This window comes from Hipposideros armiger, unplaced genomic scaffold (genome assembly GCF_001890085.2).
Source record: "Hipposideros armiger isolate ML-2016 unplaced genomic scaffold, ASM189008v1 scaffold_60, whole genome shotgun sequence".
In the NCBI taxonomy this organism is placed as follows: Eukaryota; Metazoa; Chordata; class Mammalia; order Chiroptera; family Hipposideridae; genus Hipposideros; species Hipposideros armiger.
In genome coordinates, this window is record NW_017731410.1 from 3,165,253 (window position 1) to 3,189,493 (window position 24,241).

The following is a 24,241-nucleotide window of genomic DNA, read 5'->3' on the forward strand; positions in this document are numbered from 1 at the left end:
GAGAGAGAGAGAGAGAGAGAGAGAGAGAGAGAGAGAGAGAGAGAGAGATGCGGGGGAAGGGACTCTATCCTCTGGGCCTTGTATGTAGTTAGTATTCATTAAATATTCACTGAAATGAATTCAACAAAACAATTTGCTTCTGAAGGGGTTAGCATTACTCTAGCATATTGGGGTATAATTTAACAAATTCCCTCCAGCTTTGAACTACTGATATATTTTATACCACAATACAATGAACTTTAAAGATTATGGTGTGTTTTCAATTCTTTATAATTTTATAGGCTGGTGCAACAAATACTATAATAGGGTTTAGTACAAGGTACAATTGAGATCTTAAAAAAAGGACAAAGGAGATGTCACAGAGGAAAAGACAGTCTAGATCAGCAGTTCTTAACCTGTGGGTCGCGACCCCTTTGGGGGGTCGAACGACCCTTTCACAGGGGTCGCCGGGTACTCGTATGTGGGCGTATCTGCATGTGTGCCTGGAGACGGATAGAGGAGCCTTGTCTCGGTTCCTAAGACCATCGAAAATATGTGTTTTCCCATGGTCTTAGGCGACCCCTGTGAAAGGTTGAGAACCGCTGGTCTAGATAAAGGAAGAGATAAGTCAAAGAGGTGATGGTGGGCTTGGTTTATGGATGGGACACCATTGGATCAAACCCACTGTCACCTCCATGACTTTTGCCCCATCTGTTCTTTTTCCTAGACTGCCTTTTCCTCTGTGACACCTCTTTTGTCCTTTCTATATAGTCCTAATTGCATCTTGTACTCAATCTGGTTATAGTACTTCCCACATCAGACTGTAATACTTCTCAAAGGAAACAACACAGTGATAACAACATTGTCTAGTTCCTATTAGTTGTTATTTTATATACATATAGCCTAACTCATCCTATACACACAAAAAGAAAACTATGATATTTATTGAAATGTTTACTGTACAAAAAAAAATACATAATGAGGAAGTGAGAGTTAAAGGAATATAGAGATAACAGTGCATTCTAACCCTACACTGTTGTTAGAGATGGGTGGCTCTATGGTTTCTAGGGGACAAAGCAAAGTAGATACTCTGAGTTTCAAGATAAAAACTAAACTAGTTAGTTATGTTATACCAAGCAGGAGAACACTTAGCATCCTCAGTTGCTATAAAAGAAAGCAGCCCTGGAAAAGTTAATTCCCTTGCCCAATGTCCCGGAGCTTGTTTTGTTAGCGGAAAAAACTGGTCTCTTGACTTGCAGTGCTGTTGCTGCAATACCACACTGAAACCAAATACAAAATGAAAATTAGTTGCTATTATGGCAACCCCTGGGAGAAACAGAAATACCTATTCCCTTGTGAGGGATAAGAAGTTAAGCTAAGAACCCAACATAAATGTTCTACAAGGAAATTTGGTCGAGCTGTAAGATATGAAATGACCCGGTTGCCCCTCAAGAGGAAACGGTGGTGAGGCAGCAACCTCAGAGGCACGTGAGATATCCTATTGCCAAGAGTGGGGGTGGGGGAGGGTGGGGTTGGGAGGGGTTAAAAGGCCAGGGAACTAGTTTCTAGAACATTCTATATGTACATATAGTCATAGAAGAAGCGATTATTAAGTGCTATACTAAACTATAACTGGGAAGACAAATTGAAAAAAATGTCCTAGGGCACTTCTCCAGAAGAAAACAAAAATTAAGGTCAGGTCTACATCAGCCAATAACAGACTTCTGGGCCCCTAGATTCATTTATTTGGCTCTGCTGAATATTTGGCTCAGTTTTCCCTTAGCAAGTGTAAAAAACGCTTGAACACCACCACCCTGGGATCCTGTTCAACCAATTTAGATAGCCGTGGCCTTTTAACTCACATCCAAGCGACTTGGCTTTACACCAATATCATTTCCCCTAGTATAGCCTAAGCCTAAGTGAGAAAGTACACAGCTCAGACAGCCAGGAGTTAACTGGCTGCTCCCCATCCAGGAAGATCTGGGTTTTTTCCTAGATAAGGAAACAATATGATATCAAGAAGTTTCGATCATTCGATATTCTATATCACACTGGAACCACACCTACAAAAAGAGAATTAGTGCAAATACCACTGTCTGTTCTTAAAGCGTCTCTCTTGAGGAGCTTTAGGCAACTGAACTTTTCTTTTCCAGCCCAATCCCTTGGGAAATAAGTAGTGATGATTTATTAAAACTTACATTTTACAGATAAGAAAACAACAACAAGGAGTTCAAATGCAGAGAGGGACAGAGTGTCTTGAGGCTGCACTCTACTTGCTAAACCACATTTTTCCTTGTAATTCTACAACAAATGCAGAATATGCACACTTACTTGTGTGTGGCTGACTGCAATTCAGCTTATAGCAAGGTCAGAAGGAATTCTGTGGACCTGCCTCACATGGGCCCCCGCTCTGCGCTGTCATGTCATGTTTCTTTGCCAGGAACATGGTTTCTTGTCACGTCTCCCATAGAAACCCATGTTTGGAGATGTCCAAAACAGTTTTTGAACGGCAAGTTGCTTTCTCCTATACCAGGCAAGCAATCCAGGCAACTCCAGTTGTCCCCAAAGTAATGTGGCCATAATAACCTCTTCAAATCTGTCTGCTCATACTGTTTTTCAAATGTACAACCCATTTATTGGGTTGATTCCTCTTCTGTCTTTGCTGTATAGCATGACTCTCAGAGCCAGTGAGTCCATTAAATTCATAGGTATTTAGTTGGATAATTTTATTTATTTTTATATGCATTGGGGGTCTTCCAGTGAGAGCCAGAAAACTTACTAGACAAATTCTAAAAGAGCTGTAACACTTGGATTATTTTTTTAAGAGGAGATGGTAGTTGGGATATGGAAGGAATACTCATAATATACATAGAACTGTGAAAACGAATCAGATGAAAATTAAAGCGCGATTCTTCCCTCTGAAATCAGTTTTAATAAAAGACTGAAGGAAGAAAGCTTTCTTTTCATGAAAGACATCAAATGGCCTGGGTACAAAAAGCAGAAATTAAAAGAAGCAGGCGGCAGTGCCCCCCCAGGTTGCCTGTTAAGAAGTTTGCCCTGTACAGTTTCTGGAGAAATTAAGAAATGCAAATAACCTGGACAGATTAACAGCACCCGAAAATAACTAGCAGGATACAAAGAAACAGCACCTTTCACTAGGAGGAGGCCTATTCCTCCAGGCAAACAAAGAAACAGGACAGAATCAACATCTGTTTCATATAACAGCTTGGCTGCTGAAAGAAGCAACCTTTAAAAAAATGGCTTAGCTGACAATCCTCAAAAATCATTCAATCACTATTTGCATGGGCTGAAGTAAATGGTAAATGAACACAACTTGTACTTTCCACACTACCCTCAGCGCCTTCCGAAAAAGAAAAGTTGACCTCTCTTGAGAGAAAAACAAAAAAAAAAAGCACAAACAAAAATCTTCATGAACTTTCCCTTTCATTGACAACTAGCAACAATGAATGCTGAGGCCTAAAAGACAGCTAACTACTTCTGAGCTTCTCTTTGCTTTTCCCAGTGACAACTGGGAAGACAGGATTGCCAGAGTGTATTGGGTGGGGATGGTGGTTGGGATGAAAGGGGGAGGGGAGGGAAATGACGAAAGGACAAGTCAGACATAACCATTAGATTATTAGAGGAAGAAAACAAGTCATTTGATAAAACCAACCATGCTTCCAAAATTCAATTAGGGAAAGAAAAAGAATATTATGATGTCTGGATCCTTATCAAGAAACAGTAACAAACCAAATGTGTTAAATGAAATTTTCCTCTCTGGAGTCGATCAAATTTACAAATTAAATTTCAAAATCAAGAGAAAAACATCTATGTAGCATAAAAATCTGTTTGTAGATTTAAGGACTGGAAATTTCTAAAATGACAAATGGTCAGAGCTGTGATACCGCGGCTGTGTGACCACTGCTTTCAACTCAGCTAAATGCCAGATGCTTCACTTGCCTTAGTAATGTGGTTAAAATACATAAGCCAAACAGAACGAAAGCACTATGGGAGACGGAAGAGATTTTTCAGGTGGAATCTGAAAATAGAAGGAAAGGTGGTAAGGAGAGGGACAAAAACATTTAATATTAATGCATGTGCAGTGCCAAAAAGCATGCTAGGCAGCTAACCAGAAGACTTCCTTTCCAGTGACGTTTCAGCTTCAACAGGTATAACGTAATGAAGAAAAACATCCCTTGTCTACGCGGGAGAGTGGCAGGACCAAAAGAAAAAAAGCAATCAATATGTGATTTGTGTTATTTTTAAAGACCTTGGGATAAAGGCTTTATTGAAAGGTTTCTTTGTGGGGGGTTGAGGGTGAGGCTCTAATTATAATAAAAGCAAATCTTCAAAAAATGTTAGCTATGGGCCAGATGATCTCTCTAAGTACTTTACCTAACATTAACTAATTTAGTCCTCACAAGGATTATATGATGTAGGAACTATTATTACTACATTTTACACATAAGTAAATAGAGATGCAGGAAAGTAAATATATATATATATATATATATATATATATATATATATATATATATATCGGTTATGTGTACAAACATAAAGTTTATTATAAGTCTATTGGTCACTGTTATTTTATTCCATGCCATTTCTTCTTTCTAGATGAGGAGCATAAGTTCATACCTGTCCCTATTTTGAAGAAGTGAGAAATTAAACTTAAGGTTGAGATCGAGGATAATGGAGAGCCTTGGAATTATCCCAAAGGGGTAAAGTATGGAGTTAGCCGGAAGGAGCAGGCCTCCTGAATTGAGCACAAGCCGAACTATCTGCGCATTCTGCACATTAGCAGTGGTGTGGCTCTCAGTATCTGCTATCTTTACACCCATCAGCGTGAGCTCCTCGCTTGATTTCAGAAATTTCCCCTGGATTGACAACCCAACTGAACTCTGATTAAACCTGTCTTCTGAGCAACCCTCTATTGGTGAATAAAGGTTTCATAGCTTCACAGACTGATCCTGAAACACTCTTTCCTCCTGAACTTCGAAATTCCCAGTCAACCAATCTCCTCTCAAACAACTTGATTTCAGTAGCTCATAATTCTCACTAAATGTCACCCACCTTATATCGGGAGGAGCGCCTTTGTATGGAAGATAATACTTTAAATCCTAGAAAAGGTATTCTCTACTTGTGTTAGCCTTCTTTACATGCATTCTTAGGTGAGACACAACCTAGTGCCCAGTCCTATTCCAGGCAGAGTAGGCCCTCAAAAAATATTTGTTAAATAAAGGAATTAGTGAATGAACCATCAGTGAGTGAACGCCTCCTATTGCTTGCATCTGAACATGTGACACAGGATACATAATTTGATTGTACTCAGAAAATCACATTCTCCTGAGACAGTCGCTCAACTGAAAACATCTATTAAAATTAAGGGGATATAATACCACATGTCAAACACTACATGTCTTTAGCTTGGAACTAAAGTACTTGTCCCAATCCCTGAAGCTATATTTTTTTCCTATACGTCATCACAGAATAGGCATGAACTAAAACATTACCACCAAACGCTAGGGTATCCTCTCTATTTCAGCAACTGTCAGGGCAGTTTTTTCAGCAAAAGAAGGCAGATGCCCACCTTATATACCCGTCCTCTAATGTGGTCTTTTATTGTATAGGAAGTCCTATTAACATTGTCAATAGGTTCTTAGAACTGCAGCGGAATAATGCACAATGAAGACAATTTTACCACAGGTTAATTGATATAAGAGTTAAGTTCCTATAACGTCTCATCAACATTATAACACACCAACACTAAACAAAACTATGTTATGTGAGGACCTGCTGTGCTGAATTTCAATGGCACGAAGTCAAGGCTATAAAAATCCCTTGTGTTCATTTTTTAAAAATTATCCAGATACATTCACTATTTATATCACCCAATTAAACATCTATAATAAATGCCTTGTCAATTAATCAAGTTTCTTACACCTGGAGGGTGTTCAACAAAGTATCAACCATGTTTAAAACCAGTAGAATTCTCAATTCATACATTTTGATTCCACGGACTTTTACAATATGTTCTCCAGCTATAATACTTTGGTCACCGAGAAACGAGAGTCACCAGAAATCACAAGGTAATATTCAACTTAAAGGAACATAGTCTTTTAAAAACTTTACATGGGAAAATTATTCTATTACAAGAACATTCATGTTTTGTGATTTTTGTAGTCAAAATGACAAAACCAAATGTCTTAAAGGAAAAATCAGAATTTATCAGCCATGGCTGATTTTTAATATTAATGCCATAAAAGTCAAAGGTAGCTATAAAACAGACTGACAGAAGTAGTTGTCCTAGATATAGCTCTCTAAAATAAACACATGAAAAGATCAGCTAATACATTATGAGTTAAAAATAAGAAGGCATCAAACACTATTAAAATGGAAAAAAGTTTAAATTTCAATTTCATCAAGTTAAAAAAGGTCACAGTTCAAATGAGCTTTTAAAACAAAACAAGAGGGTATGGTCAATATCACAAAGTAACTACAGAGAGAAGAGAACTTTCTTCTAAGTCATTAAACTCACCAATATTATACTGAACTCCAGAGCACTTACCATTTTCCTGTGCGATTCGGAATTTAGTAGGTTCACTGAATTGACTGATTTCTTTGTTAACCTATTTACATGGGTTAAGACCCTGACTGACATAAAACACAATAAAAAATTCCCAGACAGTGAGTGTAATGAAAGACTGAGTGATGTATAGTTTGGGGTACAGCCTATCCAATAAATGTGCTTAACCAGCAAAGAACCCATTGGCAAAGATTTATTATCAGAACAAATACATTCTACAAAGATTTGATACAATAAAACCCGCAGGATAAATAAAAACCTCTCTAAGATATGGGTCTTTGCTCTGCATGGTGTATAGCTTATTTTTCTATGATTATGTTAAATTCTCTTGATATTTTTTATTCAAGAATAAATTTTTGAACAAGTAAAACCAAAGAGTATAGCGTATGAAATGGCACTAGTAGTATAGGTCTTTAAATCATACAGAAGAAAACAAAGTTTACATTTCTTACAACTCTTCAACAACTTTTAAAACACATACTCTTGTAAAGAAGAGGAACTATTTCTAAGAAATATATTATCAAGAGAAAAGGTAAAAATGAATCACCTACTACAATAATAAATCATTGTTTTAATTATACGTAACACATTAATACCAAATTAAAAGTTAAAGGTATACATAGAAATGATTTAAAATGTTATACCTCCAAGTTCTTTTACATTCAAGATGGCATTCTGGAATGGCACTGCTTTTATACTAAAACCTAAAATTAGAAAAAAAAAATGAATTAGCAACAACTTTTAAAAATGCAGATGCTCAAATCTTTTTTGTTAGGCAGATTAGGAATTACTTTTCAGACATCATATTTATACTAGAAACACATAGTTACCAAGACAATAGATAACCTGATTATTATCTTCTACCATTTTCCAAAACATGGTTGTGTATTACAGCAAAATATAACTCTTTCCTTAAAAATACTGCCTTATTCTTTAATTAATATATGTCACTTTGTAAATTTTATTAATTATAAGAAAGACACTTGAAAGTATAGAGAAACTTCAAAGAAAATATTAAATCTACTGGGACCTTTGCATCTAATTCCTAAAGTTAATTTTCTCTCACATGTAACTCAGCAACCCTAGAGATTAAGGTACCTAAATTCTAATCATCTTATATTAGATTTACACAGTATTTATGTTAGTGTTTCCTTTTAAGGACATATTTAATGTCATACATACATTTTTTTTTAAAAGCACTATCATAATTATCCATTTATGCATAGGCAATTATTTTATAATGTATGTAACAAGTGATTTCTATTATAAAATATTCAGAGTATAGTTTTATAATGAACTATGCACTTAGGATTTACCCTGATGGGTGCATGTGTGCCTGTGTATAGCTATATGAACACTCACATATGTTGCAAAGTCAATCAATTCAGTTGTAATACATGTGAGTGTGCGTATAAAGGCATACATGCACACATGAAAACAATATACACACTAAATATTTCTAAAAGGATCCACAAGCAACTGGAACTTGTAAAGACTCTTAGAAGAGCTGGGAATCTGGGGATCTTAAATACGAGATTCTTTTGTCTTCTTTGAACGTTCCACCATTTACAAGTACTTCTTTTTCAGCTAAAAGCCCTACTAATTTTTAAAAGTGAATGTATTCAGTAATTTTCTGAGCACCAATTTAAGATTTTAAGCATTATTTAATATGTACAATTACAAGATAAATTCAATACAGTCCCCTTTTCAAGAAATGGTCAACAGAGCAAAAGAGAAGACATAGGAATACTTTTCATTTGAAGCAAGTTACATTAAGTGCTTAGAAAGGTAAAAAGATATAAAGCATGATGTGGATAAGAACAATTCTGTTACATGGTTCTGCTTTACTTTATGAAAAAGAAAATCAATATGTGCCTTTTTATATTCCACCTTATTATTACCACTCCTTTGTTGTATATTTTCCTAGCGCTTTAAGATCCTACGTATTACCTTCCACTTAAGGTAGTGAATATCACGTAATTGTTAAAAAGTGACTTGAGTCAGGCAGAACTATGTTTAAATAAGTCTTGTGACTGGGCAACCTCCTAGCCCAGTCTTTCACCATTTGTAGACTGGGAATGATAGTATCTACCTCAGAGTTGTTGTAAGGATCAGATAATGTATGCATTATGTTTACCACAGTGCTTGGTACAGCAAATACGCATGCAATATGATTGCTGGCATTATATTTCAATTGATATTTTATTGTTGAAGATTTAATCATTAGGTATGCATATCTTCTACAAGCCTGATTACAGACTTGTACGATAGAAACCCTGGGTGCTCATTTATTAATCTAAGAACTTAGATGGAGCTGTCAATGTTACCACTGGATGAAAAGTACCTTTGTTGGAGTGATGGAAACGGGAATAGCTGAAATTTGCTGTACAGAATGTAAATAGTCATTGGGTTCTCTAAGAATCTCCCCAAATATACCATTCCTGTGTGGCTTTACTGCAGGTTGACACAGTGGGCATAGCATTATGGTTAACGATGCATGCAGGAATGAGGAAGCTGCCCCATGGGGCTGAAACACTGGCATATACCTGGGCCTGCAGGTAAGCCTCTCCAGGTGTTTGGCCTCTGGGGAATTCAGGAAAGCCAGTGCCAATCACAATGCTCCTGCTGGCACTGAGATTCGCCTGCGGGAGACTTGGATGCTTGAACGTATCTACCTATCTCAGAGGGGTGTATATGGATTAAAAGGCAACGATTGTGAAATCCTGAGGATGAAAAGACCTATGCAAATGCTGAACAGTCTATTTGTGGTTCTGTTCAGGACAACTCCAGTAAGGATTTTCCAGAAAAATGGGACAGGCCCCAACCCTGAAAAAGAAACAAGTCATGAAACACACCAGCAATGTTTCATCTGCTTTGATTCGTAAAAGCTGACAATATGCAGACACCCAAAGGGAAGTAATATCCTTCCAGAAATTGCCACACCCTTATGCAAAATACAACTTTTGAAATGTATTATTCCAACAGGCAGATTATATCACTGTGACTGTCTTTAATCCCTGCACAGATTTCATAATAAATTGAATACAAAAATGTCCTCAAAAGTCCATGCTAAGTAAAGTAACCCAGCAATGTTATTTATAGGCATATAAATGTTTCTGCAGAATACTCATAAATGTTTTCTCTCCAAATAGAACATTGTGTGGCTAGATTTATATGGCAAAGGTATACACGTTCTTGCATTGTGCTGTCTTCATATTATTTTTACAATAAAGCTGTGGTAATTCATGTTCAGAGGACAAAGCCTAGATAATCAGCCCAGAGTGTAAGAAAATGGACTACTCATGGAAAAGAAATTGTTTTTCTATTTCAGTCATTCTAAATGTTTACAAGGATTAAAATGAATTAAAATTTAAAGACATACTTTCAGTTCACCAGAAGGGCAATCGAGAAGGGTGACTAGCAGATCAACTACATTTTATTCCTTTACATTGGGTCAGATGAGGCCAAGAAGGGAAATTAATATTTAGTAGGGATACCAAAGTCCAGCCTTATAGGGCTGTTTTGAGGAATAAAAGCCACCAGATAGCATGGGGGTCTTACAGGGAGAATGCCTGGGGTCAAATTCTGGCTCTACCATTGTTAATTGTTTGCCTTGGAGCGAGTTACTTAATTCCTCTGTGCCTCAGTTTCCTCATCTGTAAATGAGAATAGATGGCACTCAGTGCTATAAAGTGTTTTCTTTTTTAAAAATAAATAAAGCTAAAATGCCAGAACACTCACAGTCACCAAAGGACTGCTGGATGCTTTCTCCCAGTCAAGGTCATGTGCGTCCTCAAGCTCTGATGTGTTATAAAAGCACTGGTAAAAACAAGAGCTGCTGTAGTAGCAGTCAAAAACAAGCATTTACGGAGGACTTCAATAGACTAAATATTTGTAGCGGTCCTTAGCACTTCCTTTCCTTCTCTCCCAAACCCAGTCACCATAGTCTTTCAATTCCATCTGCTAAACAGTTCTCAGGCATGTCCACTGCTCTGGGTCCTCCCTGCACGACCCCAGCCAAGCCACCACCTTCAGCACCTGGACAACTGCAGGAGCCTCCTAACTATTGGGCTGTTGGAGAAGTCATGATGTATGTTTTCTACATTTTTTGCTGCAAAAACGTGTCATCACTTTTCCGACAACCCAATATATAAACGCTTTGCATCACTTGTCAGCCTCCTCAATCATCTCCACACAACAGCCCAAGTGATCTTCCTGAATGGCTCATCAGTTTATATCACTCCCTTAGCTATGACCTCCTGACAGCTTCTCACTACTTAGGACAGAGGTCAAAACACCGAACAAGGCCCTACCTGATCTAGTTCTGCTCTTTCTTCAGGCTTATACTGTACCATCTCTCCCTCCATTTATACTCTCCAGTTCCTAAAACAAGCTATGTTCCTTCCCCGCTAGGGCCTTTGCACATATCACTCCACAAGTGTGTGTTCTCTGCCCCTCGGAAGCAAACTTTTCATCCTTCGGGTAGTGTTTTAACTTCATTTCATCAGGCAAGCTTTCTCTGATGTTTCTGAAACAGGTTGATTTGGAGGGCGGGGTGTCCATGTCTTGCCAGCACTCAGTACTTCTCTTATGTGATTGCATATCAGTTTATTGATTGGTTTTGTTTGTCGCCCAGTAGACTGCCCGATAATGGAGAAAGTGTACAGTGTACCCTGTATGCCACTTCTAGGCACATAATACCATCTCAATATTTGTTTAAAGATCTGTGCTAAGGACTTATGTTTATTTCCTAATTTAGCTGTCATAATAGTCCTAAAGTTAATGTCAGTCCTGCTGTCCCAGGAGGAAAGTGAAGTCTGGAAGGGTTAAGTACCTTACCAAAAGCACTAACTGTCATATTCAAAACCTGAACCCCGGTCTTGTCACTATAGCCCATGAGAGCTCTACACTATAGCATTCCCTCCACATACCAACAAGTTGATAGATGAATACTATTTTACCCAATTTTGAGACTAAATATGGTGGAGCTAATTGGGAAAATACCAACATGCCTAATAAACCCACTAATTTATTTTCTCTCCTATTTATAAATAATTCAACACAAGGGAACAAAATATGTGTTCTCAGGTCTACACTATGTTGTCTTCTTACTAATGGAATAAAAATAATAGCATAAATTTAGAAAATACTTTTTAATAGACATTATTAATAAAATCAAGAGTCTAGGAGGGGAGGGAAAATGTTCAACTGACTCGGCCATGATGGTACTCTCAATCTGTTGCTTCTTCACAAAATAAGCATCCTGTGATCCTCTCCACAGGGTTCCTTGTGCTGATGTGACAAGGGCACTGTCCTAGAAGTCCTCACCACAGCTCTTAGACTCACCAGCCCTTTTTCCTTGGCTTGGAATCCCTCATCTGCAAAATTAGCAGACTAGATAGGCTTCTTAAAATCTTTTCTAAATACGATTCCATTATTTACTAAACAAGGAGAAATTCACAGTAACAACTAAGTCAATCATCAAGGGCCTCAAGTATGTGGCTTGAAGGCCTCATGGGTAGGTCTCCCCCGACTCCACTCAAACAATTTGATGGCTGAAGCCTACGTTACACACTCATTTGTTCCTTGGCCTATCTAAATTACATTGTAAGACTGAAACCTCCCTTAAGATTTAACCCCGCAAATTTTAATAAATATATGACTTAGTAACTCTTTGGGGAAATAACTGTTTGCATAGACTTTTCAGGTTTTATCTTTTAGTCCTTAAATCCAACAAAGCCTCTTATAGAGGGAGATGGATTTGAAATTTTTTAGACAGGAAAAGCATTTCTGGAATTGTAACAAAATTAGTTTAGGGAGGCAGGCTAATCTATTTTTATTCTTTTTGTGGAACACATGGGTATTTTACTTGGACCTACAAACCAACCTCCCCATGACCCCCCCTAACATACATGCATCTGCACAAATGTACACAGATGCTTGGTATGTGCTTCTGCGATCCCTGGGTCACTCTAAGAACTGCTGAAGGGGAAGATATCCTATAGATCTTCTGGCCTTGACCTGGACCAAGGGTATAACTTATGCCATCGTATTTTTGTGATGTTTAGACAGTGGTCTAGTGAAACTTTTCTAAATATGATTCTAACATCATAAAAGGAAATCTAGTTTACTGGCATTTATAAAACACAATCCTTTTAATAACCCTGTCCCTAACCATAACTGTAACCTGTCTCTAACCCTAACCCTGTTCCTAACCCTAACCCTAACTTTTTCCCTAATCCTAACCCTAACCCTAACCCTGACCCTGACACTAACATTAACCCTAATCCTAAAAAAAAAAAACAACCACAATTCTTTTTAGCAGATGCCAAACTTTGACTTTCTAACTTGTTTTTCTTATTGACTTAACACATATGCAGCTAACACTAAAGTTATTAAAATGCCTCAAATTTTCATGAGCTTTTTCTATATTTCTTTCAAATTATCATCTTTTTGTATTTTAATTGAATGACATCCTATTTCACAATTTTTCAAGTGCAGTAATACTGGTCCCTAAAAGATATTTTCAACCTTCTCAATTCCAAATGTTAGGTTTTCTCTAGGTTGCTCTCCATGTTACATCAATATGTTATCCTAAGACTTTCGACTCTATTCTTCTGGTTTAAAAAGAAAAAAAGTGAACATTTGTGTAATCTGCAGATTAACAACCCCTTTTTATCAACAAATCCCTTGTGCATATACAGTCAAGGAATTCACTCTGGACCGAGTTCACTTTTGTTTCTAGACCAAGGTGCAAGCTACCCAATTTTTCTTTCTCTACCAGCAGGCGCTGCTCTCTGGAGGATTTCTTGGCTCTTTGAGTTTTGACAATTTAAGTATCTTTTAAAAATTATGTCAAAGGTAAAAGATTGCTGGAGTTAACAATCCTATAAAGTTTAGATTCCCTTTCCTTCTGAAGGGAAGGTAGCCTTCCCTTGCCTTGCTGAAATTGAACGTATATACCTTCCTTGGGATACGTTTTCATTTTAATAAAGTAATTTTCAACGTAGATTTTCCTTTCAATCATTCTAAACTTTTCCAACAAATATTTCATTTCTAATAGGCTGGGTATCGTCAAAACATTATAAAATAGAGAAATACCGGTAATTTTAAAGAATAAAATGTCACATGAGATTCGGCCATACCAACAAAGCACATTGTTATTTTTATATGTTCATGTCCTTTTAGTTTTCAATTCAAAACTCTAGTTTTTATATGTTCATGTCCTTTTAGTTTTCAATTCAAAACTCTAGTTTTGTATGCTTTAATTTTAAAAGTAAATGTACATTTAATTTTCTTCTGTTGAAGACTGAAATGATTGTAGATTTGAAAAAATATTCAACTGAGGTACCACAGTTTAATTATTATAACAAACTCTCTTCCTATAGGATGTCAAAATCACTTTAAAATTTTAGTTATACAATATATTGCAAGGAATCACTTTGTCATATAGTTTCTTTGAAATTACAATACATGCTTAAAATAAATTTTCAGTGGCCCATAACTAGGTCAAGAAATATGAATGTTGTGGTAACCTTTGATTTATATGAATAATTGCTTTCCCAGAAAAGGGACAAAACCAATCATAATGTCACCAGTAATGCCACAATCTTACCATAAAGAAACAAATTTTGGTAAATTTAGGTATAAAATTAACATTTTGTTGTTTATCCTCTAGTAAAGTTGAAATTCTAGTAAAGTTGAACCTTTTCCATTTATTTGCTTGCCACTAGTTCTTTTTATGAATTATCTTTGTGGACTTAATCTATCAATTAGATTCTAGATACTATTTGTAAATGTGACTGAATTCTCTAAGTGAGACAGCCATAAACTCTTATCTGTAATAAGTGACACAAATATTTCTCAACAGTATCTGTCTTATTAATTTTAGCTTTCCAGTAATTCTAAATTTGTATATAGTTCATTTCTTTGATCTTTTCCCTTGCCAATCATTCTCCTCAGGCCTCCTGCAGCCCTTCTCCCATCTTCCACGTGGAAGGTTCGCATGAGGGGGTGGCTTTCAGACATCCTCATTTCTTCTCCTAGTTACCTTTTCTTGCCATTGGGCTTTGTCATTTAATTCAGTGAATTCTTTCCACGTCCTTTGTTCTTCTTTGATTACATAACATACACACACACACACACACACACACACACACACACACACACACCCCTGCTATGAACAACAACAAAAAAACCCAGAAGTAAATTTGAACTTGTCAGCAATGCTTATCTGGAACTCAAGCACTGACTGGTTTTTGTACCACTGATAACTAAAATTAGCCGGCTTGGCTCTCCTCTGCCGCCCATCTTCCACCCTTCTCTGTCATCACTAATTGCTTCTCCAACCTCTGCCCTCCTTCCATAGCTACAATGAACACAGACTCAACCAAGAAGCATCAGTCCCTTCTTTCCTATAGCCTCACGTCATGCCTCTCTGCCCTGCCTTTATCGTTTTAGTTACTGATACAGAACGAATGGCTTTGTCTTTCAAGGAATTTGTCCATTTAACTTGTCAAATATTTTGGCATAAAGTTGTTCATTATATTCTATTATCCTTTCAATTTAATGGAATCTATATTAATGTAACTTCTCTTCATTCCTGATATTGTTAGTGTATTCTTTGATTTTGTTTCCTGATCAATTTGGCTAGTTTCATGAATTTTATTGATCTTCTCAAAGAACCAGCTTTTAGTTCCAATGATTTTTCTCTACTGTTCTTCTATTTCATTGATTTCCACTTTGATCTTTATTATTTCTTTCCTTCCCCTTACTTTAGGTTTAATCCATTCTTCTCTTTTAGTTCCTTAAAGTGGAAGCTGGGGTCATTGATTTGAGGCCCCTTTTTCTAACATAGGTGGTTAGTACTGTGAATTTTCCCAAAACTCCTGTTTTAAAGGCATCCTACAAATTCTGATACGTTGTATTTTCATCCAGTGCAAAATGCTTTATTATTTCCCTTTTGATTTCTTCTTTGATCCATGGCTTATTTAAAACTAATTTCGTTTCCCAATATTTGGGGATTCTTCCAGAGATCTTGTTATTGAGTTTTCTTTCCATTCCACTGTGGTCTGAGACCATATTTATTATGACTTGACTCCTTTTAAGTTTACTGAGACTTGTTTTGTGCCCTCAAATAAGGTCTAATTTGGTAAATGCTCCATATGTACCTGAGGAGAATGTCTTCTGTTCTTATATAAATGTTAATCGGGTCAAGTTGGTTGCTAATGTTCAAGTCTACTATATCTTGGCTAATTTTCTTTCTACATGGTCTATCAATAATTGAGAGAGAGTACTGAAATCTCAGACTGTAACTGTGGGTTTGACTATTTCCTTCTGGAGTTCTGTCAGTTTTTTCTTTGCCTATTTTGAAGCTGTTATTAGATACATAAATTTTAACACTGTTATGCCCTCTTGATTAAATGATCTCACCATTATAAAATGAACTTCCTTATCCCCAGTATTATTCTTTGCTCTAAAATCTACATTGTCTGATTAATTTAGCCACTCCAACTTTCTTTTGACTGCTGAAAAATCATTTTTCATCCCTTGACCTGTAACCTATTTGTGTCTTTATATTTAAAATTTGTTTCTTTAAATCACCATATAGTTGGGTCTTATGTTTTTTAATATAATCACATCAACCTTAGCCTCTTAATTGAAGAATTCAGACCAGGAGTCAGCAAACTGCGGCTCACGAGCCATGTGTGGCTCTTTGGGTACATACGTGTGGCGCTGAAATAAAATTGAAAATGAAAATAAAACTATCATAGTTTCATTTGTAAAAATTTAAAAGGATATTATTCACATAATGGTGATTTCATTTGTTTTATGGCTCTCAAATAATTTTTAAATTGTTGTGAGGGACAGGATTGGCTCTTCTGTTTCAAAAGTTTGCCGACCCCTGATCTAGACCATTTACATTTAGTTTTATTATTGATGGTTAGGTTTGAATCTATCACCTTGCTACTTGTTTTCTATTTGTTCTCCATCTATTATTGTTCCCTTCCTTCTCTTTTTCTACCTTTTAATTTTTTTTTTTTTAAGATTTTTATTGGGGAATTGGGGGATGGGAACAGCGCTGGGGAATTGGGGGAAGGGGAACAGACAAGTCGCTGTCCTTTTTTTGTTCTTCAGTCTAGTTGTGGAGGACGTTGCTTCACTGGCCCAAGTTGGCACCATCATTGCGCTCTTCCCGGGTGAGGCAGATTCAGTCGCTGGCTTCTGGACGGCCCCTCACTATGGCTGCTGGACGCTCACGCTGGCTGCTGGCTACACACGGTAGCCCATGGCAACCCACTGCAGCAGGGGCTGCAGCCTACACCATCGCCGGCGACTCATGGCAGTCCAGCTCCAGGTTGAGCTGTTGTTCAGCATCTTAGCTATAGAGGGCAGTGTCACTGGCCCTCATATGTGGGATCCGAACCGGGGCCCTCTGGCGTCCCAAGCCAGCTCTTAACCAACGCGCCACTCGGCCAGCCCTTGATTAATTATTTTTGATAATTCCATCTCATCTCATTTGCTGCCTTATTGGCTATCTCTCTTTATTATTTAATGGTTGTCTTAGGGTTTCCTTATCACAGTCTAGCTTCAAGTGCTATTATACCACTCCATATATATATATATATATATATATATATATATATATATATATGAATCTTACAATAGTTTACTTCCTTTTTCTCCTATGAGTTTTATGCTATGTTTTCATGCATTTTACTTTTCTATGTCATAAATTTCACAATATTGATATTTTTGTTCAAACAATTATCTCTTAAAGAGGCTTAAATAATAAGAATGAAGCCTTATATATTTACCCATGTATTCACCATTGCTGGTACTTTCATGCCTTTGTATAAATCCAGATTTCTATCTGGAATCTTTTTTTTTCTTTTCTGCCTGAATGGCTGCCTTTAACATTTCTTATAATGCTGGTCTATTAGCAATAGATTCTTGTAGCTCTTTGTATGTCTCAAAAAATCTTTACCTTGACTTTCTTTTGGAAAGATATTTTTGTTAGATACAGGTTGATGATTTTTTTCCCCCTTCACTATTTTCAAGATGTTTCTTCATGGTCTTCTCACTTGCATTGTTTCCAGTGAGAAATATAATGCCATACTTATCTTTTTTCTTCTGTAACATCTTTTATCTGCTTTTAAATTTTTCTCTTTGTATTACTCAGGGTTCTCTAGAGGAACAGGACCAATAGGATGCGTGTGTATATGAAGAAAGGTATTTATTTTAAGGAATTGTAATTTATAGATTATGGATGTTGGCAAGTCCAAAACCTGCAGGGTGGGCCAGCAGGCGGGAGAACCAGGAAACTGCCTGATGCTGTGCTCAAGTCTGAATGCCAATTGATGCAGAATTCCTTCTTGCTTGAGGGAGAAATCAGTCTTATTCTACTCAGGCCTTCAACTGATCAAATGAGGCCCAACCACATTAGACAGAGAGCAGTATGTTTTAGTCAAAATCCATTTAGATAAATATTAATTTTATCTAAAACCACTCTCACAGAAACATCCAGAACAATGTTTGACCACATATTTGAGCACCGTGGCCCAGCCAAGTTGACACATAAAATTAACCATCACATTCTTTATCACCAGTTTTGAGCAATTTCATTACAATGTAATTTAGTGTAATTTTGTTCATGTCTCTTGGCCTGGGGGTTCATTTCAGTGAGCTTCTTGGATCCAAGTATACAGTTATTTTCAAGTTTGAAAATGTTTTGGCCATTATTTCTTCAAATATTTTTTCTGTCCCTTTCTCTGTCCCCTCACCCTCACAGATTTCAATTACCCATGTGTTAGGTGACTTGAAGTATTCCCAGAGCACACTGATGTCCTTTGCATTTTGTCCTCTGTGTCTTTCTGGCTTTACTCTAGATAGTCTCTAATGTTAATGCCATCAAGGTTATTAACCTTTTCTTCTGCAATGTCTAATCTGCCATTAATCCTATCTGGTCTATATTTCATTTCAGATATTGTAATATTTACCACCAGATATCTTATGTTTGTTTTTTTTTCCTTTAATATCTTCCATATCTTAACTTCAGGTAGAATTCAATTATCACAATAGTTTTAGTTTCCTTCTTTGCTAATTCTCATATCTGTATCAGTTCCAATTGATTGATTACTCTCATTATGAATCATGTTTTCCTGCCTCTTTGCATATCTGGCAATTTTTGATTGAATGTCAGACATTGTGACTTTTACCTGAAGTGCTGGAAAGTTTTGCTTTCTGTAAATCTTACATGTTTTTGTTTTGGGATGCATTAAAGTTACTAAAAAACTGTTTGAGGGCAGCCGGACAGCTCAGTTGGTTAGAGCCTGTGCTCTTAACAAGGTTGCCGGTTCGATTCCCTCATGGGATGGTGGGCTGTGCCCCCTGCAACTAGATTGAAAACGGCAACTGGACTTGGAGCTGAGCTGTGCTCTCCACAACTAAGATTGAAGGACAACAACTTGACTTGGAGCTGATGGGTCCTGGAAAAAACATATTGTTCCCCAATAAAGTTAAAAAAAAAAACTGTTTGAGATTTTCATCTTACTATGATTTATTAGGTGGGTCCAGAGCAGTGCTCAGCTCAGAGCTGATTCCCGAGGCTAGTCCTTCCTGAATATCCTACCCAGTACCTCGTGAGTTAGGACTTTTCCAGTCCACCTCGTAGAAACAGGCAGAACTCAGCCCTATGTGAACATAAGGCACTGTTCCTCCAGCCCTTTTAGATGGTTCTTTCCTTAGCTTTGAGTAGTTTCCTCATGTGCATGCACTGAATACCTTGCTGGATGCTGAAGGGAGACCTTCCACATATCTCTAGTGCTCTCTCTGTACAACTTGCTCCTCTCCTGTGTGTCCTATGAACTCTAGCTGCCTTGGTCTCTCCACTCTCACCTCCATCTTGTCAATGCAGGGAGTCCACCAAGCTCCACCTTAGTTTCCTCAGTAAGGACTGTCCACACCGCATTCCCTCTGCATGCTCAGCACCCCATCATGCCTCAGGTTGGTTTCTACTTTAACACCTACAGGCATTTAATAAATGCAGAAAGAATGAATGATATACAGTTGTGATTGGCACTCTCCTTCCCTCTCTCTACCTATCATCCCTCAACCATCTCATCCAAATCCACAATTCAGTCAGCTCTTAAATCTATATCTCTAGCCACAAATTGTCTTGAGTCAGCTTGTTGTTTGGCATTTGGCTCATTGTCAAAAGGTCTGCCAGCACCTCAAAATTACTATGTCCAAAACGAAACTCACTATCTTTTATCTTAAAACTGCCTGTCATGTTTCTTCTACTTTTTACAATTCACTCAATCACCAGGCTAGAAACTTAAGTCATACTTGATCATTTTCACTTCCTTCCCTCTCTAGTCCCCAATATGACTGTCAGTCTTACAGGATCAATCACATCCGCCTCTAACTCTCCATCCCCACAATAACAGCAGCTGGTTGACCACCTTTCCATGTTATAGGTCTTTCTCAACAGCTGCTCCAGTCTCTAGCCTCGGGTCACAACACATCCTACATTTCTGCATCCTGGGCCTCAACCTAGCAAGACCACTAACTAACTGTTCTCTGAATGTACCCTATGATTTCTATCCTTCTTCTCCTCACCCCATTCCTCTCTGCTTAGATCCTACACATCATATGAGGCCCTACTCAAAGGAGGCCTTCTTTCATTCCCCAGATGAGAAATAATTATCTCTCTTTTAACTTTCATATTTATACCATGAAGTATATAGCACATATCATATTCTGTCTTAGCACCTGGCATATGAAGGTTGGACAATGAAGTTTGTGAACTCATCCTAGAAAAAGTGCTCCATACTTCATTGCTTAATATCACTATGGTCACCTTCGAAGTACTCCCCTTGGGAGGCTATGCACCGACGCCAAAACCTAGTCCACGCTTCAAAGCAATTTTAGAACTCTTTTTCTGGAATGGCCATCAGAGCTGTTGTCATATTACCATTGGTGTCCTGAATGTCATCAAAATGTCTTCCTTTCAATTTCCTTTATCTTCCGGTAAAGAAAGAAGTCATTGGGGGCCAGATCAGCAAATAGAGAGGGTGTTCCAATACAGTTATTTGTTTACTGGCTAAAAACTCCCTCACAGACAGTGCTGTGTGAGCTGGTGCATTGTCATGATGCAAGAGCCATGAATTGTCGGTAAAAAGATCAGGTCATCTAACTTTTTCATGCAGCCTCTTCAGCACTTCCAAATATTGGGTTGTCAGAAAAGTCATAACTACCCTCATGTAAACTATGGCTTTAATTAATAATAATGTATCAGTAAAAAAAAAAAAAAAAGTCATAAGGTATTCTCTGTTTTTCGTTGCAAAAATGCGTCATGACTTTTCCAACAACCCAATAGTAAACTTGATTAACTGTTTGTCCAGTTGGTACAAATGTATAATGAATAATCCCTCTGAGAGGTTGTAGTCCCTTGGCCCCGCCTTAACTCTATCCTTGACTCTTGTGTTTCTTTAACCCTGAGACACCCCTCTCACTCCTCACCGCCCTTGCGCGGGACTCGGCAGTGTGCCTGGTTCAGCATAACGACAACTCGTGGAAGGTTCCAGGAAAAGCAAAACATTCTTAAAAAACATTTAATTAAAGCAAATATAAAACATATTCTATTGCCACTTACCAATAATAAATTATAAAAACATTATTTACAGGTAATTTTTTACATTATAATTCCAAACTGCTTCTATCAATAGTGCTACTTGTTTATACATCTGATACGTTAAGAACGCTTACTTTGTTTTGCTTTTACACATTTTGAGGGAAGTTATTTCGCTTTAAATCAATTAAGTTAATAAAGTTTAGATAATCACATACCACATTTCTCAGCAGATATCCATAACTTCACAGACAGCACATACATGCTTCCATCAGAAATCCTAAGTCCTGGGTATTACTAAACTTCATTTGAAGACATGAACTGGCAACCGACCTCTGTCAATAGCTGTGTGACAACAGCCACTTTGAGTCTCAGATGATTTGAAGACAGAATATGGAAAAAGAATCTTCCCTGCCACAGCAGGCTGCTGTGAGGCTCACAGAGGAATGACATTTTATGTAAAACTATATTGATTCATTTACTGCTGTCTGTTTATTCACTCAACAAACATCTGTAACTATGCCCAAAACTTATGCCAGGCTCTGGGTGCATAAAGCCAAATAAGATGCTCTAATCTTCCCATAGGAGTTTACACCCCAGGTTGAGGAGCCATACCTGTCAACAGCAGTGTTACAGGTACTACACTGTAGAAATATGGACAACGTACAGGGGAGCGCTCGACTCTGGGGGAAACGCAAGATAGTAGCTGGGAATGGCGTCATGCAAAAAGCTGTGCCTGAGCTCTGCTCATTGTCTGTGGTGTCCCCAGTCAACATGAACCCTGCTTTTCCTCATCCTTTAATCAAGCTGTGTCTTTGTTTCTTTACAGCTCACGGTGTCTTGTTTACAATTCTAAAATAGGAAAAGCTCTCAAAACCTGCACTTTTGTACGAACTTATTTGGTGGCAAAACCTAACATGAATGATAAAAGGCTCCTTCCTTCTTGGTCATCAATATTTCCCCTACTTATTAGGAAATCCTAGTTGATGATTCCATCATCCACCCATCACCCGAGCCAGGACTTGAGCCATCCTTGGCTTCTTTCTCTCACCCTCCAAACCCACAGGCCAATAAGCCCTGTTCATTCTAGCCCTCAAACAAGAATCCTATCTACTCTCGCCCACCGTCACTGCCTTCGTTACTGGCTAACAATGTGTCCCACAATGAAGCCTACACATCACGGCTAGTGTGATCCTTCTCAAATGGACATAAGATCACACAGTCTCCTTGCTTAAAATACTCCGACATCTCTGGGCTATCTACAGGAAAAGCTCAAATTCCTGAGCACGGGAGAAAAGGACAGCCAAGGTTTGGCCAAGGCCTGTCTCTTGTGATTTGACTCCTGGCATTTTACTCATCGTGCACTGCAGCCACACAGAAAGTGCTTCCCAGGAGGTCCAATCTGTTCCGGGCCCCTCTGCCTTCACACAAGTTTTCCCTCTGTCCCGACTTCCTCTCTCTTCTCCCATCCAGCTCTTATTCCTGCTTGTCTGCAGGCTTACCTACCCTCAAGATCCAACAGAAAATTTCATCATGCATCCTTCCCTTCCCCCATCCCAAGCAACACCGATTCTGCCTCCTCCTTTCTATATTTCTGGACATGACCTTAATGTCTATGTGGCCAGTAGACTCAGTCTCCTGGAATGCTGGGATCATTGTTTATTCCCAGCTCCGATCACTGGACCTAGCACATGGTAGGTGCTCAAAAGAAGCTGGCCGAGTGAGCAATCTTTCCGACTTTCCCAGACAATGTCCCTCCCCTTGTCAGCGCCTCCCATGACAGCACGTTCTTTATCTCCTGCAACTGTTCTTCCATGATGTTCTCTGATTTATGCTCTGCTTTCCTGCTTCATTGTCAGGGGAGAAAGAGGAAGCATTTGGGAAGTGACAAAAGCTCTAGGCAGCACCATTGACACTTTGGGCCAGGTCATTCTTACTGGTAGGAGCCTGTCCTGTGCCTTGTAGGATGTTTGGCAGCGCCCCTGCCCTCTGCCCAGGAGATGTCAATAATACCCTTCCCCAGTGTGACAACTGAAATGTCTTCAGACATTGCTCCCTGGGGAGCAAAATGTCCTGATTGAGGACCACTGCCCACACTGACTTCCCTCAGCCATCTCAGGGAACAACACGGTTAACCGGACCAATGGTCCCTTGCACCGATGATCTCCAGGTGAAAATGTGGAGGGAAGGAGATACAGACTCCATCCGTTGTACTGTTTAGAGAGTGTGTCACCAACACAGGAAGGCTAGAGTGACACATCGAGGGAGGGTACCCTCAGTGGGCCTAAGATGAATCCATTGTGTTACAGTATTAGAATTCCAGGTTTCACCGCTAGTTTGTATTAATTTTTCCTGAGTGTGACTTACTCAGTGACACTGAAATGACCAGCGAGAGGGATAGAAGGTGCAGCAATTTAATGCTATGAAAGCCCTCCTCAAATCTATTTTGAAAAACAGTATCTAAACATAAATAAACTGGCTGAAGCACTTAAGCACAAATGGAGGAAAGGGGAGGGGTGGGGAGAGCACAAATAGCGTAAGAAACAAGAGTCCGCGTGGTACCCACCTGTGGTCGACACGACGTTGTCGGGGCTTTCACTGCAGAGCTTGGACAACAGACTGGTCTTGCCAGCGCCTGTGAGGCCTATGCAAACCAGGTCATACTCTGGTCGTGCAGGCGGTGGTCCCTTGCAGCAGAGTGCTCTAAAACACTGCCGAGAGAGGGGGAAATGAGGCTTTTTAAAATCAGACCATGGACACAAAGCTTAGCAACACTTTCAATGACCAAGTATTCAGAAGTAATTAAATAACCTATTACTTATTAGGAGGAAATGTAACTTTAGAGTGGACAAATCGGAGGACACAACCTTAACCGAGTGATCCAGGTTACCATCTCCAAGAATGACACAGATCCGACCTTCACGGCCCCCCTCCTGTTGTGACAGGTGCACGGTGAGGGGCATGACATCGCGATGTAGCTTCCCTGCCCAAATTGTACAGCTAGAATCTAAGCATAGGGACAGCAGACAAAACCAGTCTGA

The 24,241-nt window shown here is 38.5% G+C and overlaps 1 protein-coding gene across 8 annotated transcripts in view; it reads right to left on the reverse strand.

The window, feature by feature from the left end:
- The window catches only part of ARL15 (ARF like GTPase 15), a 397,343-nt gene that overhangs the window by 223,473 nt on the left and 149,629 nt on the right, over positions 1-24,241 (reverse strand). For all 8 annotated transcript variants that reach the window (XM_019641462.1, XM_019641458.1, XM_019641459.1 and 5 more), the window contains 2 exons: positions 23,767-23,911; positions 7,213-7,272 (listed from right to left, as the gene is read on the reverse strand). In XM_019641462.1, coding sequence (XP_019497007.1) covers positions 7,213-7,272; positions 23,767-23,911 — 205 coding nt within the window. The remainder of the gene's footprint in view (positions 1-7,212; positions 7,273-23,766; positions 23,912-24,241) is intronic.